General features: G+C 33.9%; 3 protein-coding genes across 5 annotated transcripts in view; 2 read left to right on the top strand and 1 right to left on the bottom strand.

The window, feature by feature from the left end:
* MICU3 (Mitochondrial calcium uptake 3) overlaps window positions 1-9,292 on the top strand; it is a 223,592-nt gene extending 214,300 nt beyond the window's left edge. For all 3 annotated transcript variants that reach the window (XM_089640227.1, XM_089640226.1, XM_089640228.1), the window contains 4 exons: window positions 278-611; window positions 1,900-2,127; window positions 3,762-3,919; window positions 5,413-9,292. In XM_089640227.1, the coding sequence (XP_089496353.1) occupies window positions 278-611; window positions 1,900-2,127; window positions 3,762-3,919; window positions 5,413-5,484 (792 nt within the window). In that variant the 3' untranslated portion in view covers window positions 5,485-9,292. The remainder of the gene's footprint in view (window positions 1-277; window positions 612-1,899; window positions 2,128-3,761; window positions 3,920-5,412) is intronic.
* Window positions 9,293-9,355: 63 nt separating this feature from the next.
* Window positions 9,356-11,405, bottom strand: LOC149417342 (heparanase). Its single transcript, XM_089640224.1, has one exon. It carries the CDS (start codon window positions 11,209-11,211, stop codon window positions 9,694-9,696), a length of 1,518 nt encoding a protein of 505 aa, XP_089496350.1. The 5' UTR covers window positions 11,212-11,405; the 3' UTR covers window positions 9,356-9,693.
* Window positions 11,406-13,042: 1,637 nt separating this feature from the next.
* Window positions 13,043-17,415, top strand: LOC149417341 (uncharacterized protein C9orf85 homolog). The gene is made up of 3 exons (XM_089640225.1): window positions 13,043-13,428; window positions 15,067-15,161; window positions 17,081-17,415. Exons 1-3 carry the CDS (start codon window positions 13,117-13,119, stop codon window positions 17,316-17,318), a joined length of 645 nt encoding a protein of 214 aa, XP_089496351.1. The 5' UTR covers window positions 13,043-13,116; the 3' UTR covers window positions 17,319-17,415.
* Window positions 17,416-17,624: the final 209 nt, after the last annotated feature.

The following is a 17,624-nucleotide window of genomic DNA, read 5'->3' as shown; positions in this document are numbered from 1 at the left end:
TGTTCAAAGCCAAAGGGCGTAGGTGAGAAATTGCTACATTGCAAGAAAGCGAAAATGATTACAAAATATTGTGTAGATGAGAATAACTGTCTTTTTCCTACTAATTAAATTATTATTCTTCTTTTACTTTCCTGAAAAAAAGCAATGTATCGGTTACTACCTTTTGGCTTGAAACAGTCGATATGTTTTATGTAGATGTTGCATGTCATGCTTAAAATTTGCTTAGCATTAAAACATACTTATTATTACTAAATTGCATGACCTAACTTGATTCCAGATGGAAAAAATCTTCAGCTACGCCTGGAAGGGAAAAAGGGGCATAAGCAGCGAGGATCCCACCAATCCCAAGAACCCAGAGGACCCTACGGAACCAGGCAAGGAGGCGCCCAAGGAAGGAGCCAAGGAGCCGCCCAAGGGGGCGCAGTCCCCCACAGAGGCCTACGTGGATGATGAGCAGGGCCTGCAGCGGAGGCACAGTGTGGACACCCTCCTCACCGTGCATTTCTTCGGGAAGAAGGGGACTAACGAACTGAAGTACGAGGGCTTCAGGAGGTTCATGGAGAACTTGCAGACGGAGGTGTTAGAACTGGAGTTCCACGAATTTTCTAAAGGTATTTTATTTACAAAAGAAGAGTTTTCTAATTAATTCTGATTCTGACAAATTCTCCATTTTGCTAAAGGTAAAATGATCTAATTTTTACCTCCACGACTTCAGATGAATTTATTTTATTTGCTGATACATATTAACAAACATACTAATTTCAGTTTTCTGTGTGTCCTGCGTAACTCTGGTTCAATGAACTGGAATTTGATTTGTATTTAACTGTCATTTTGAAAATTGGAACTGATTGTGTGGAGAATTTAGACAAGCAATAATTTACCAACCAATAATACAGGATGCAGTGCGGGAAATTCCTTATTTGAAAAAATCATAAAACAAAAAGTATTGTAGATATCATTTTGTTTTCTTTTTCCTTTACATAGAGGTATATTTAAAGTTTTTTAAATTACTTCTTGATAGTGGCCTTCGTTCTGGTCAATACATTTGGAGAGTCGAAATCGGAAGTTTCGGTCCACTTTGTCCAGCATGTCTGTATCTGTGTTGGCAATAACAGCACAAATATTGTTCTTCAGCTCACCCGAGTCTCAAGATGATAGGTATACACCAATGAATAGACATCCCCATAAAAATAGCTGGCCACTGAAGATCGGCCCTCAAAGAGATGAGACGTTCGGGGAAGTGTTTGCGCAAGAGAGTCATTAGACTGCGCCCTTTCAAATGCGCACACTCCCACTCTCACTAATGGCTGCTGTGTGGCGGGCGTTTCAAATAAGGAAGTTCTCGCGCCGCACCCAAGAAGTAATCAAAAAATGTACCTCTATGTAAAGGAAAAAGAATAAAAATGATTTCACCAATACTTTTTTTTTCCAGACTATCCTGTGATTTTTCACAGGTCTGAACTAGTGGGTAGGTACTATATAAAATCTTAGATTCTGTTGAAAGAATACCAGATGACAGGACTTTCGGGTTCGGATTTATCATAGTAAAATCCTCCTCCTGAGTGTTCAAAAAATATCCTTTTTTCTAATCACACAATAGTAACATTATGTAGTTTATAATAATTACTATATTGGAATAAAATAAAAATTATTAGAAGAATACAACATGTGTTTTGCAATTAGTTCTGAGTAATAACATATATTTAATGACTTACGGCATGCCATGGTACTGCTACCGCAATCAACCGTTGCCAAATGGGTAGCAAAATTCATATTGGGTGACACACGAAGCTACATCCCGATAGCTCTCAATACGTATCTCACTACACTGTGTAAAACCAATAGGAAGCTAAATATGTTCATATCCTTTAACATTTAAACAACAATCTGTTTGCACAGGTCAGATAACCATCTCCGAAGTGGACTTTGCCAAGATCCTTCTGCGCTACACTTACCTGGATACGGATGAATACGACATGTATCTAGACCGTCTGCTGTCAACCGTAAAGCAGGAGATCGGCATCACATTCGACGAGTTCAAGATCTTCTGTCAGTTCCTCAACAACCTCGAGGACTTCACCATTGCCATGAGGATGTATACCCTTGCTGACCGTCCTATATCTAAAGGTATAAATAATAATTAGTAGACGCTCATGTCCACAAATTATTTTTCTAATTTTCTCTTATTCAATAAATCAAAACCAAAGTTTCCTCTGAAATCGTAAGATTTCTAAGTAGGTACATAAATACCTAAGAATTACCAATAATTTTTTTATAAATATTAATTCACCTTCAAAAAAATATCAGTATTTTTTTTTATTATAATTTTTACAAAGACAATTTCTTAGTTAAAATAATTTTCAAAGTTTGCACTTTTCAAAGTCGGCTAAAACAATCAAAATTTAGACAGAGTATGCATGGCTCACTTAACAGTAAAGTCAATCCCACTCAGGTCAGTATAAAATCAACAACTGCCAGCTTAAATATTTAGCAAGATTTTCAAAAACTGTTAATTCTTTTAAAATAATTTGTATACGCAGTAGACGCAACTAAGCATAAATTTGCCTGCATTCTAATGTACGCGGCCTACCGACCCGTGAGATAGCGGTGAAGTTTTTCCAGAACCCGCTGACCAATCACAGAGCGTTTAAGTCTCTTATAATTTTAATAGGTTTTTAAATGACGATTTATTAATTCTACTAATATAATTATATAATTCTTCAGGCGGGTAGGTAATATAGTATTGATTATTCTTATTTGACAGCTCATAGTTAGGAACCATGATCTTGCAAACTCTGGCGGAATTAAAAGGTAGTATTCCACAAGGTTACCATCTTTAACCAGAACCGTAACATAACAAGCAAGTTTACAGATAGATGAAATGCCAAATGATTGAGTTAAAACAGGACTTTGCTACTCTCAGTCAATAATAACAATTGGATAATTGAATCCTATAATTTCTATCCGATTTTTTGACAAAATGATCTGAGTATGACATCTTGTTCACATTTTTGCGAGCAACAAGAGGAGCCTAAAATTGAGTTTCAAAACCCTCCTTATCGCGACCAAAAACCATGTTTAAACTGCGAGTGAGAAACCAAATCCGCTATATCATACAGAAAGTTACTATCAAAACCCGCTATATCGGATTCAACGAATCACAAGCAGTTATTTTGCCAAAATACAATATGGCCGCCGCTCTGACGCCACGCTCGTGTGTCAAAATGATCTACGCGTGAGTTTCTAAACCCGCCATGTCGGCTCAGTTGACTTTCAAAATCACGAAGTGAGTATCAAAATCCGCTATATCCATTTTATTTATCGAAATAACTTAATTATTGCTAGACATATATAGAAAAATAAATGCTTTTCGAAATTTTATTACTCCAATTCATTATATAAAAAATTGTAATGCATTTACTTATGTACGCTAGAGATGTGACAGTTTTTTGCGGTTTTCTCCAAATCAATGAAAGTTGATATAGCGGGTATAGAAATTACACGACTCAATTTGTAAAGTGATATTTTTGTAAAAAATCACCTCAAGGATGCTGTACAAGTATTACTTGCTAGGCTTTTATCGTATTATAATACACAAATATGTTATTTTTATTCATTCAAACCTCCGAAGCTTGTGGTATGTTATTGTTCCTACTTATTGTTTTCTGGTGATATATTTTTCTTCTCGCCAGGACTATGAAAATTTCCATATATACTGACTGAAACGGATTGAAAATATGTTGTATTGTAAATTTTTTCAGGTGAGTTCCAGCGCGCTGTGATGATCTGCACTGGCGTGGAGCAGTCAGAGCACCTCGTAAGCACCGTGTTTGCTATCTTCGACTCCGACGGAGACGGGCTCCTCAGCTACAAGGAGTTCATTGCCATCATGAAGGACCGCCTGCACCGAGGATTCAAGGTATGTGCATATTGCCAGTTTCGTTATAATTCAAGGAATACAAAGTGCTGCTAAATAATGGAATACAATTGCACGATGATGTCGCTTCTCACCTTGCGTATCTCTAGAAAGCCCGCAAATCCTTCTGGTTGGAAGGAAAGACTCGTACAGTCAGCTCTCACTCCTGAAGACTATTGGAAACTGAATAAGAGATAGCCTGGCTTCTCACTACCCTTTTTACTATGGTCCTCCAATAAACATATTCCTGAGTACCTAGTACTTGCTGGCTCAGGAAGTTGATCTCCAGCTTTGCCCCCACTGTACAATAGAAGGAATCAGTTTAGATCCAATTCCTCGTCAGAATAGCCAACTTTTCCCAACTTTCTGCTTTCATTTCATCAGCCTCTTCTCCACTCATTCCTTTGCCTCATAAAGTTACCCCTTGGATATGTCGAAGTACTACTGGTTCAGAGTAGATGAAGCCAGGAGAGATTGTGATTACCTGTGCAAAACAAATTTTTCATTAATCGGTTGAAACCTGTTCTGCCATCTTAACCACTCAGAACATAAGAACGTCAAAAGACGTAAATATGATAATAGCGGTCAAGACATTAGAACGTCTTTTCACGTAAACGTGCGAGATTTTACAAAAATTGATTTATTTCCATCACTAGTATACGGATTCCCATGATTTAAAAAACAGAGTATCGATAATGAATAACGCTACGCGTCTGTATTCAAGAATATCTATGGAACGTAGAGGTGCATTATCTAAGCCGATTGAAACTGTCAAGATGTTCGTTAATAATTTATTGCGTTTCTAAATAATTTATTAAAAATATTTTAGTTTGGACGGTTAATATTTTGAGGTGACTAATAGTTTTTAAATATATTTCTTCAATATATAAAGTGTTATTTCTTTATGCTACTCAGAAAAAAGTACATTTTTCAAGGCTTTGAAATAATGGTAAGCGATTTTTACATATTTTGACGTTTTCATAAAATGTATATTTAGAAACGCAAATATTTACGTATAACAACACAATGCGATAGTGGATTTCATAATCTTTCCAAAACATTTTTTAGAATGAGGCTACGTTTCCCAAAACGTGAGTTATGAAGCTTTTAGTAAAATTCGTAAATAACACAAAAATTATCACATTCTGACAGTTCTCAAAGGGACACATAATAAATAAAATTCTATGTCTGAGAGGTTAAGCAAAAAGGCGAATCAAGGGGTAAGGCTCTGACACCGAAAGTATCTTCCACTCTGGAACGTGCCGCAAATATAGCATATATTATTTTAAATGATTAAATTCTGAAATAATGCAAATTAATCAAATAAATTTTATTTGCTCACCGGGATTTGTGACCACATAGGCCGTCGTATATCAGAATGTGACTTTCAAATTCCTAGCTTCCTTTTAGCTATCCACTGACTCCTGTCCCTAACCATTCTTCTCCGATCTTTTTCTTTGAATTCTCTGTTAATATTCTTTAAAATATTGTTACAGTCCTCTTCCAAGAACGAGGGATGGGATGCATTCAAGAGTTGCGTCAAACAAGAGATGAAGAATCTGAACTAAATTAATAACATTTGATAAATAAAAACATGACGCATTTAATATTTACACTTTTTAGATTTTTAACATCTTTAAAACTAGATTTAAAAATGGAATGGAATTCACAAAGAAATATTCTCTAATCGAAAAGTTATCGAATTCGTATACAAGAAGCTCGATCCAGACAGATAGAATATTTTATATTGGATATTATTTCTTCATGAAATTTCCACCCTTAATTGCATATGTATTATGATATTTAATAATGGAAAAGTGTATAGAAAAGGCTTAACGAAAAGTTTGTATCGAGTATATTATTATTGAAGGCCAGTTTTTTCAATGATCTTTGTAAATTTAAATCTTGATACCACAATCATTTGTTTACTAAGTTTTAATTTAAAATGTCAACCAACCAACCAATTATGAAATATTGCGATTATATGCGTCAATAATAATTGTTGTTTAAATTATCAAATTAGTTTTATTTTCTGTGTTGATCGCAGAGTTCACGAGTAAATTGTTTTATAATGATAATAATATAATAGAAAAAAGATTTTGTTTTTTGAACATGTTTTTAATCAAGGTTTTTTGTGCAAAATAATCACATACATATTTTTGGGATTTTTTACTAAACATACATCTAATAATTATTTGATCGAAATTGATTCACTGAATGAATTTGATAAAAGTTAACCAATATTTTTAACAATTGAAATATTGAATTTTGAACATTAAATTTAAAGTCACAAAACTATTATTTGAATATCTTACCTTAATGACTATAGTGTACGGCATTTTGTGTTTTAATATTAACTATTTAAATATGATTTTAAACTAAGGGCGTACATAGTAAATATTTAACAATTAGACACAATTTGTATATACATGCTATGAATGTTTCTGCACTAAATTTGTTAATTATTGCACAAGAGTAAAAATAATTTATTTTTCAAATAATAACATGTATAAATAAATAAATACATGCTAAGTAGGTACACAGTTCGTTGGCACAAATCTATAAATATGTACATAACAGAAAAAATAATACATATTCGTGAGTTATAAAAGATGACATGGGCTTTACTAACAAATTTGTTTTAAATTTTACACAACTGATAAACAACCAATAATGTGATGTTTATCAGTTGTGTAAATTTTAAAACATGTTTATTAGTAAAGGAGTAAATGTATAATTTTTGTTAAAATTTATAGATTTTTGTGTCATAATGGATTAACTTTGAGAAAAATTCTACAGTGTGTGTGTGCAGTTAGCCAAATATCTTTAAAATTTAATTTTAAGATAATGAATCACAAGAGAAAATTGGCGTCATGTTTCTCACTCAAAATTTGAGCTGGACTGTATTAACATTGATGAAACAAGAACAGGCAGGTTTCTCTTGAGATAGCATTGAATTTTACAGTACTAATCTTTGTTATATTAACTCATATTAATATTCCACGACTATTTTAAAAGCTTTGGTTAGTCGATTTGTTAAATTAATTCTATAAAAGCCTCAATTTAATAAACTTACGTATATGTATATGAATTCTAAAAGTTTTTTCAATCTCGAGTACACCCACAAAAAGAAAATAAATGCATTTAGATTTTAACATACTCTTTAGACTTTATCATTTTATTATGTATTTTCGTATTATTATAGTTCTTAATTTTTGGTGCAAGCGGCATTGAACAACAAAGAATAGTTATTAAGGACATTCTTTAATGACATTGAAATTTTTAAAATCATATATTTTTTTTTAAATGGTCTAAATATAACAAAATGAAATTGAGCAAACATATGCCACCACCATGTACTATAATTTATCACATGGTGTTTTTGTGTGCATTTTTTTTTGATATGCTACAAATTTTTCTGAAATAACTCTAAAGTTAGTTTGTAAAGTTAGACATTAATTTATACGCTAGTGTAATCAATAATATTTTTGGTTATATGTCTTCATTTGAATTAAAAAACGAAAATTATTTTCAGTAATATTTTTGTCTTTTGTTATAACATTCATTTGGCTTATGTTATTTAAAGAAAATAAAAATAAATTTTAAAACTAAAAGCCTCATTAAAAATCACTAAAAATTATTACAATTTGGTTTGAATATTGATAATTTCAACGAAAACATAGTTCACTGTTAGTTTAATCATTTTTAATTATCATTTCACTGCCAAACTTGGGTAAGCCAATTTAATATCTTTTGATAATATATAAGATCTCTTTTTGCCATTTTGTGTACCTTTATACAGTGTCTTATCTTAATAGAATATTTAATGGCTTGTCATTGTCCTTTGGTAAAGAATATACAGAGTACAATAATATTCAGTATTTCAGTCGGCAGTGTCATAACTATCGACATCACAATGTATTAATCCATAATCCTATTTATACTAATTTATGTGCATTTGGAGTGTTTTTTCACTCAATTCCTACTAAAGTTACAATATTAACCCCCTGTTATTTAATAGTATAAAATGACAGTTTTTCATATTAATTACATTCGTACAACTACTACTAATTTGTTGTGCAGGTTCGTAGGCTTAAGCTTAACTATCTGATCAGTTGCAAAGGAATAGAAGCTAGTATTGCATATACAATATCAAAGTAACATTTTAATGCATAATACAATTGAGATAATAATTCTGCCAAAGTAAACATTTTGCTTTTTTTTATATGTATTTACTTTTACTAACAAATTTTATATTCTTAATCCCATAATTTGACAATTCCGCATTTTCAGCTAGCACCACTTCTCTATTGTACTTTAAATGGAGGTAAAAAATATACAAACTGCAGCTGATTAGACATTATTATTTATGATATGTATGTGTTTTTTTATATAACATTTTTCTTCGCTTGATCTAATAAATTAAATCGACTGTTTGAAAATTTGTTTTATTTTCTAGATACCTTTCGTACCATTATTAACACGTTGAACGCCATGTAGGTCACCGGTGACCTCGTAACGAAAATCGTTATTTTTCTCCCATAGCGCCACGACGGTCACCGGTGACGTCAGTTAATTTTCTTGATTTTCATGGAAAATTTTGGTAAAAAAAAAAAAGAAATACGTTTTGATGGTCGCCGATGCCATCTGAGTAATTTTTTTTTTCAAATTAAAAATGGTAATGTTTCTTCATTTCCACAATGGCGTTCAACGTGTTAAGAAAAATAATTTTCTTAAAAACTTGTGAGTGTGAAAATAGAGAATAATAATTAAAAGGTTTATCCAATGATAAAAACTGAGTCCAGTTTAAAGTATGGCCATCCTTCAAAATTCTCTGGACTCAACTATGTAGTATGCAGACATAGAATAAAGAATAACACAAAAAGTGCCTTGTGGGCGTGTTTCATGATCCAAATATAAGCCTAATATTTTCATACAAAACTGTTTTACCATAAGGATGGTGATATACAATTTCAGGAAAGTGTAAGTGGGACAGGCCGCATGCTAAATGGTTTAGAACAAGGGTGGCCAACCTGCGGCCGCTAGGTGTCTATTTGTGGCCCGCGGAGCATATGCACAATTTTTTTTCTTTTAGTGTACATAAAAACCATCAAAAAAACATTCCAACATTCGTAGTTCGTATAATATCTCGTATATGGAAGTATCTCAGTACATTGATTCAACTATCAATAAATTGCAAGTTTTGCGTTTCTTGCGAGTACTGCGAGTCTTTCAAGTCTTGAACTTCTTTTGCGACCTGTATACGCAAAATACTCGCCAACCGCAAGACGCTGAGAAGAGTGTTCTAACCGAAATATGGATTATCCGCAAAGCAAATGCACCAGAGGACATGAAAAAAAAATGTGGGGAACTTTACGACAGGAATTCTCTAGCTACCCCCCCCCCTCCCCCCCACGGAATTATTGAAAAATCATTAGGCAAATATTGTGAGGAATCCAGCGCTGAGTGAGCAATAATTCCTTTCGGCATACCATTACTTGTAAAAGTAAGTACAAGTGCGAAATACTAGGGAACAAGTACGGGAATAGTACAGCCAAGGAAATCTCATTTCCCTGCCCTGCCCTGCTGCTGGAAAGATTGGCCACCCATGGTCTAGAACCAAAAGGTACAACGTTAGTGGCACATTTGTTTTCATTCAAATTTATATAGAAGGCACTTCTAGTTTTCTTCTTTGTTCTATGCATGTAGATGTAGATGGTAGCAAACAAACCGGTAGTTTTGTAATAGGTAATATAATACCTTCTAAAAACATAGGTTCAATTTTGACAGAATGTAACATTGACATTGTGCAGAACCCAAAATCCTAATGAATATGGTTGCATTCTTACCGACCCAACCCTACCCAGGTTCTTTGGTACAATTTTAGGAAAGTCTTCGTTGTAAGACAGTAAAACTCCATTCAAGTAGACTTCTTTAGATTTTCTATTTCCATGTGGAGCTGTTAGTATAAACTCATCCACATTCACCGGCAGGTCGAGTGCTGTGCCTGCAAGTGTTATGTCCACTTTAGAGTTTGCTAGATTAACTCCATAAATAATCATGCTGCTGTTTTGTTGAAGAGTTTTAGCAGCGCAGTGGCAGTACAGTCGTTGGAATTTCGAAGTACTTTTTAAACAAGAAATGACCTTTTCCCCAACGAGGCTCTTGTATAAAAAGCTAAGCCACCAATCAGGCAACGGGTTTAATTGTTTATCGATCAAACTGTAATTAGCCCCGATGAGACTCTGCCTGACGACTACTTGTATTCCATTGAGAGCCGCTACCCCTAGCTTATCCAACCACAGGGGAGAGCTAGAGAAGGTGTTGGATATATCCGGAGCACCCCCTCCGTAAGCGCTGCTCGTTTCTGTTAACCACATATCCAGCCCATTCTTGTACGGCAAAATATTCCTTAACATGGTGTCAATCTGTAATTGTAAAAGGTCCAATGTATCAGGATTCCAGAAGTCTTCAAGAGTAGCAATATGTCCGTTCAGATAGTATTGGTGCCAGGCAATGGCGTCTATAAAACTCGACGCTGTTAACAAGAATCGTTTCATATATCTCACACAACTGGGTCGCTTTTGCTGAGGTCTAGTCGTGTCCGGTCCCACAAGTAAAGATCCGGGGAAATATTCGTTCAAAAGCCTTTTCAAAACTAGGAAATCTTTGCTTAACTGGTGAGGTGATATTGTGACGTTGAAAACATGTTTGAAAGAATTAGGCTCGTTGCCTAACTGCCAATCAATGTCAAGGTTGTGGTCGCGTGAGAACTTCATCAGTTCAATGGCGTTTGTGGGATCCCATTTTCCTTCTTGTCGCAGCAAAACATTCAAATCAAACAACAGCCGAAAGTTTGTCTTGTTGCAAAAATCGTTTATTTGCAGCCAGTCAGAACTATTCAAAGTAAAGAAAGGGAGATTTTTGTCACCGCATGAATTTCCATTGCACTTTATATTGGCTCTAGAAATGGAATTATCTGAATTTTCTGTGAATATTAATCGATCAGCCATGGTGCCTCCGAGTCTTATATATCCAGCTCCCAATAGGGATGTGAGCTGAATCAGTTTAGGGGAAGTTAAATGTAGATCATTCACCCCATGGCTTATTTCAACTGTATCTACGCCCACACTTAAAAACCGTTTGCTTACTACACTTATAGGCGTTGATTGCAGATTCACGTAAATTACGTTATTTGTATCTGAACGTAGCATTGTCCAAATCGCAACAGAAAACAGAAGGGAAGTACAGATAATAACAAAAACATGTTCAATGATTCTTCCCGTATTAAACATGATTGTATCGGCGTTGTAAAACTATTCTGGACAATTTACAAGTATCTGCATGCGATAATTTCCCAAGATATGAGATTAACGCATGCTTTCTTTACAATAAATACCGAATTTCACACAAGCAATACTTCTTACAACTCCGACGGTAAATTTTGAACATTTCTGACACAAAACCGAAACATCTGACAGATAATACTATTTTGTAGTAAAATAATATCATAGACATTGTCATTGGCCGCAGATATCAAATAATCATTTTTCATTCGAAATTCGAAAAGAAGCTCAAAAAATAGTGTTGGCATTGGAAGTAGTAGTATCGATCGTCGATGCTGCTCCTGAGATTTTTATGAACGTCTTATTTATTTCGTTTTGAATTTTACGTGAAATAATGTTAATCATGTGAATTCATTTGACACTGCAGGTTGCTCCGGATGAAGGACGGAAATGGGATCACATTGTATTTCAAATTTAAAATCCACTTTCCTCATTTCCGCGTCAATGTGTGTCACACACACTGCTTTACACTGTGGTGAATACAAATCGTTTTCATAGAGACTTTTACCTTTCCTTCCAGTAATTGTCAGCATGTTAGCTGTTGGTGGTTGTTGATATATAAGGTTAAAAAAAACCCTAAGCCAATATGGTTATATTCTTCACAGATAACAAACTTCCGGAGAATGTTTTTGGAAAATATATCCCCAGTCTTATACAGTTTGATAAAACTTGTGCAATCTCATTTTGTATTACGGTTAAAAATATGGTTTAAAAAGTTTTAGAACGAGAGAATACCGCGCCTCCAGTTTGCTTTTAAAAAATAACCAGAAACGCTCCTAATTTTGTTTTAAATACTAAAATCTCTAAATAGTATAAAATAAAGTCGCTATCCGCGTATGTCTTTTTTGCGCTTAGTTCTTCTAAACTACGCAACAGATTTTGATAGGGTCAATTTAACTATCATTTAGAGAATTTCGTTCGGAAGGTTTACATGCATATTATATTTATAAAAAGTAGAGAAAAGTCAACGTTTTATTATCAAGTGGTACAAATATATTTTCAGGCACTACATTGCTAACACTAGTTAAACCTCATGAGATACATCAAAATAATGTAGTACGTAATTATATATCTTAAAAAGTCCTACAGAAAAGTCCGTGATGGTATATGTCTATCTCCTAAGCACAACCCCCAGGTACACAACAGCTAGTTGAAGAATAAAGAAAATATTTGTCAAGGTTTACAATTTTTAAATAAATATTTTACACCAAACGAAAAAAGGCGAAGTGGCAATTAATTCTATGTCGCCTATTTTCTAATCAAATATGTTCATTTAAATTAATAATAACACGACGAAAACCATCGCTAAGCGACTTTAAAAACTTTATTTTCGTTTGCATTCAAAGTTTTAATGCTTTTAATTGCATGTTGATTTGTAATACTAAAATCTGAAAGAGTTAATCATCAGCTTTCAAGAACAGTATTTATTTTTATTTTGAAATATGTTCAAAAACAGAGAATTTTTCTGAAATCAAATGTAAGATAATTAAAATATTTTCCGAGAATTCAGATTTCTGAAAGTCCTCCTAAGAGAAGTACATTTCAAAATGTTAGAGGCTTTAAGGGTTAATATAAAAAGTATCTTGTCTAACTCTTTATTATAATCAATTTTAAAACGCGAGAAGAAAATTATATTTAATGTGAAATAATTTAGTGTGTGGTTTCTTTTAGATATCGCTTATCGCTCCATAGACATTTTGTTTATTCCGTAGATTTGCGTGAGTGGTTTATTTATGATCTGCGTACTTTATTATTTATTCTCTACCTCTATGTACAATGTACAAATTTTGACACTTGCTTCAAACTTCAAAGCACGTGTTTGTATTCGATCCATTGAAAATAATATAAATAAATATGAGTTCTTGCAAAGGAAATATAAAGCGAACAAGAGCGCAAAAGCACCAAAATCGGACGGTGTTCAGGAATGATCTGCACGACAATTCTGTGAAGATCAAGTTCATAAATTCAATTCAACCGAGTGGTATCTGCTCACGCTGCAAAGATATAATAGATTGGAAGATAAAGTACAAGAAATATAAGCCTCTGACTGCTCCCAAGAAATGTGTACGATGCGAGCAGAAATCAGTTAAAGCAGCTTATCACACTATGTGCATTCCTTGCTCCAGGAAAGAAGGAGTTTGTGCTAAATGCTGTAAAGCTGAAGAGGTAAGCTTCCTGCATTTTTATACTTTTTTTTCTTTCTGTGGAAGACGTCAAGATGTAATGTTAATACCCTTGCCTGACTGCCGTTTTTGTGAAAAATCACCCCAAGGGCGCAAACATAATCTACATTAATAATAATAATAATTGGATGACTTGTATAGCGCCGTGGAAAAAATTCGGGTAAAGGTTACGAATTCCGCCTCACGGTAAATACGCAATATTTTACTTTCAAATAAATGGATTTAGCTTTATTAATTCAAAACATGATTTATTATGTCGGGGGAGACGGAAAAATACGCACTTTTAATTTTAATTTCGTTTATTAAGTCACTTACGCGATATGTCACACGAGATTTCAAAGAAACAAAATAATGTGACATTTGCCGGAAATACCACAACTAGTTATTTACCTAGCCAGTGCTCGGGTTAGGTTCAGTACCTACCTACGAACTAATTCAGTTAAAGAAAATAAAATCTTGAAAATATTAAATTAATGTATAAAACCTAACCTAATCTAACTGTGATTTTCTATAGCAAAAAAATGCCCCTTTAATAACGCCTGCTCGCGTCCCCTTTAGAGTTACATCCCAGTTTTCAAATAGTATGTGGGCTACGCTAGGTTTGTATAGACTTGTTTGTGATTTAATTCTAATACCTATTTTCCATGTTCTAACCTAACCTAACCTAAACTACCTAAACGGAATACGTTTAATCACATTTTATTCTATTTGTTTGTTATTCGGGTTATTTAATTTAATTATATGTTGATTATTTGTTATAAATAATACATTGACTTACATATTAATATTGATTAATTATACACTATAATATTATTTATTTTATATGGCAATACTAATTTTTTTTTGGTTGGCAGCAGCGTCTATGAAATATTTTGTAGGTATGAATTACGATATTATGAATATAATCCAACTCTTGATATGAATATAGTCGCTTTCGGCGGCGCCGCATACTAATTGACATATCGCGTAAGTGACTTAATAAACGAAATTAAAATTAAAAGTGTGTATATTTCCGTCTCCCCCGACATAATAAATCATGTTTTGAATTAATAAAGCTAAATCCATTTATTTGAAAGTGAAATATTGCGTATTAAGAGTGAGGCGGAATAGGAGAAAATTAATAAAATTCGGTTTATGGGAGTCACTCGAATAACCGAAATTGTTTTTTCACTTTTTATTTTTTGGTTGGCACTTCTGAAATGTGAGACTAATAAATCGTCACTCATTTGATTTTCTTATGTCATAATTGATAAATAAAACATGGTTTCTATGTATCGCGTACGAATTTTCAAAACCCTATAACTCAGTTAATAGTGCCGACCCCCACCTAATTCTTACAGATTCGGATTCCCCAGCCCTAAATTAGTCTAAATCAAGTTCAATTTCGGTTATTCGAGTGACTCCCATAAACCGAATTTTACCCAGCGCCGTTTTTGTGCAAAAAAAAAAATTAAATAAATAAAATAAAATGGAGAAATAAAATAAAAATAATTTATGAAGTTATATCTCTCGTCTGTAACTTACTTCAATAATTTGGGCATATTTAGCAGTAATTGGAGCAGGGAAATTTTATCCTCAACATTGCTTGGTAATTGCTTTTAATAATCTTTTTTCTTCCTAGGTTATTCAGCCAGTTGTAAAATCGCAAGCTGAGGAAGATGAAATGGCGAGAATTATTAAAGCTCTCCCAGAAAGGAAAAGGAGGACTCTGATGAGGTGTGTGAATCAAAAACTTGTTTCCTTTGCTCTACTTTTATTAAATTGTACATGCAGTGAATTGAATCTTAAACTTTGAAGAAACTATACTGCTGTCATAAGCAAAAAGGCAGCCTGGAATTTGCAAGTCACATTCTGATATATGAGACCTTTCATGTTTATCAACCTGTTATAATAAAAATTACATCAGAATATGCAAATTCCTAGCTGCCTTTTTGCTTATGACGACGGTATGCCCTGTAAAGTGTGATGCTAAGATTTAGTCAGCTTCCACATTATATTTCATTGTTTAAAAAAAGCCATTTTAACGTCCCTCTACTAGCGACCATTACGCCCCTCTACTAGCGACCATTTTAACGCCTCTCTACTAGCAACCATTTTAACGCCCCTCTACTAGCGACCATTTTAATGCCCCTCTACTAGTGACCATTTTAATGGCCCTCTACTAACGACCATTTTAATGCCCCTCTACTAATGACCATTTTAAAGCCCCTCTACTAGCCACCATTTTAACGCCTCTCTACTAGCAACCATTTTAACACCCCTCTACTAGCGACCATTTTAACGCCTCTTTACTAGCAACCATTTTAACACCCCTCTACTAGCGACCATTTTAACGCCTCTCTACTAGCAACCATTTTAACACCCCTCTACTAGTGACCATTTTAACGCCTCTCTACTAGCAACCATTTTAACACCCCTCTACTAGCGACCATTTTAACGCCTCTCTACTAGCAACCATTTTAACACCCCTCTACTAGCGACCATTTTAACGCCTCTCTACTAGCAACCATTTTAACACCCCTCTACTAGCGACCATTTTAACGCCTCTCTACTAGCAACCATTTTAACGCCCCTCTACTAGCGACCATTTTAATGCCCCTCTACTAGTGACCATTTTAATGCCCCTCTACTAGTGACCATTTTAATGCCCCTCTACTGACGACCATTTTAAAGCCCCTCTACTAGCGACCATTTTAACGCCTCTCTACTAGCAACCATTTTAACACCCCTCTACTAGCGACCATTTTAACGCCTCTCTACTAGCAACCATTTTAACGCCCCTCTACTAGCGACCATTTTAATGCCCCTTCTACTAGTGACCATTTTAATGCCCCTCTACTAACAACCATTTTAATGCCCCTCTACTAACGACCATTTTAATGCCCCTCTACTAACGACCATTTTAACGCCCCTCCTACTAGCGACCATTTTTTTGTAAAAATACTGTTCAAGATTCAATTGAAAATCTTAGCTATAAATTGCAAGAAATCGGAAGTGCAGCTCTCCTATCCTAACATATATACTCTTTTTTTTTCAACTCCATGTTCTTATTTGTACTTTATATTCTCTAAATAGGTACCTACCTGTGATATCCTAGATAGTAGTAAAAAGAGGTCACTCATAGATGGCACTGGTAACAATAAAGCTGTCGATAATGTAGGGTTTGAGACTTAGATATATACAATTGCGAGCGCAAAGACAGGGCCCAGAATTATTCCTACGTTTTCTAACAAAGCCATCCGAGCTCTGTGATCTATCACTGAATAGAAGTAGAAAATGTTTTGTTAACCGTGGAGTTTTTATTTGAAGAGTTTATGAGGCAACTCTACATTTTTTAGAATGTTAAATTTACCTCATTTAACATTTTAGTTGGCTAAATTGGCTAAAGATTAGGTTTAAGGTTAAACGTGTCGCTCTGTAAAAAAAAAACTCGATTCTTTCAAGGCAAATAAATTAATTAATGCCATCTATGAACACGTAGAATATGACGAGCGTCGTGTTTAACCTTAAATGAATTCTTATTTGGACAATTTACATAAGACATAGTCCCCAGACAGGCCAATGAAATTAATTTCTGCTCAAGAAAGTGTTTCAATATTTGAAAATGTTTTTATGTTATTTTTTATCACTTTTAGATACATTCGAAAACAAAATGGAGAGAGCAAAAAGGAACGTAAGAAAGAAAAGGAATACGATGAAGCAACCAAAGAAGGAAAAAAGATAGACTTGGCAGATAAAATCAACAAACTGAAGCTGGAAGCGGGAACTGAAGGTATTGAGGATTACGACAGTGACTTCTGTGACTCGGAAAGTGATGATAGTGAAAATTTCGAAACTGATGAAGACAACGATGATGAAGACGATGAAATTTGAGATTCCTCCATATTTTAAAACAGAAATTTTTTGTTATTCTGAAAATTATCCGTGTAATATCTTACTTGTTATTATTATTAAATTGTTTCAAATACTTTTTTTTATTTTTTACTTTCGCCAATTAATCTCTTGTTTGCCAGCATTAAAAGCGTCACAATCAAAAAATCATTTCTCTGAATATAACTAGCTATTTTGGGAAAACATATAGATGAACACGTCGATTATATACTATTTTTATAAATATAGCAACATATTATCCAGTAAGTCGATGCAATTTACAAAAGAATTATTTAAAAAAAAACAAGT

Source organism: Hesperophylax consimilis, chromosome 15 (genome assembly GCF_061612785.1).
Source record: "Hesperophylax consimilis isolate HC1 chromosome 15, BYU_Hcon_1.0, whole genome shotgun sequence".
In the NCBI taxonomy this organism is placed as follows: domain Eukaryota; kingdom Metazoa; phylum Arthropoda; class Insecta; order Trichoptera; family Limnephilidae; genus Hesperophylax; species Hesperophylax consimilis.
Note: the sequence above shows the minus strand (reverse complement) of the source record. Positions and strands in the feature narration are given on the sequence as shown.

Bases quoted from the DNA above. Each gene is read 5' to 3' on its own strand.
- LOC149417342 (XM_089640224.1), bottom strand. From the start codon at position 11,211: ATGTTTAATACGGGAAGAATCATTGAACATGTTTTTGTTATTATCTGT.
- LOC149417341 (XM_089640225.1), top strand. From the start codon at position 13,117: ATGAGTTCTTGCAAAGGAAATATAAAGCGAACAAGAGCGCAAAAGCAC. The intron at 13,429-15,066 runs GTAAGCTTCCTG...TTTTCTTCCTAG, and splicing joins AATGCTGTAAAGCTGAAGAG to GTTATTCAGCCAGTTGTAAA. The intron at 15,162-17,080 runs GTGTGTGAATCA...TATCACTTTTAG, and splicing joins AAAAGGAGGACTCTGATGAG to ATACATTCGAAAACAAAATG.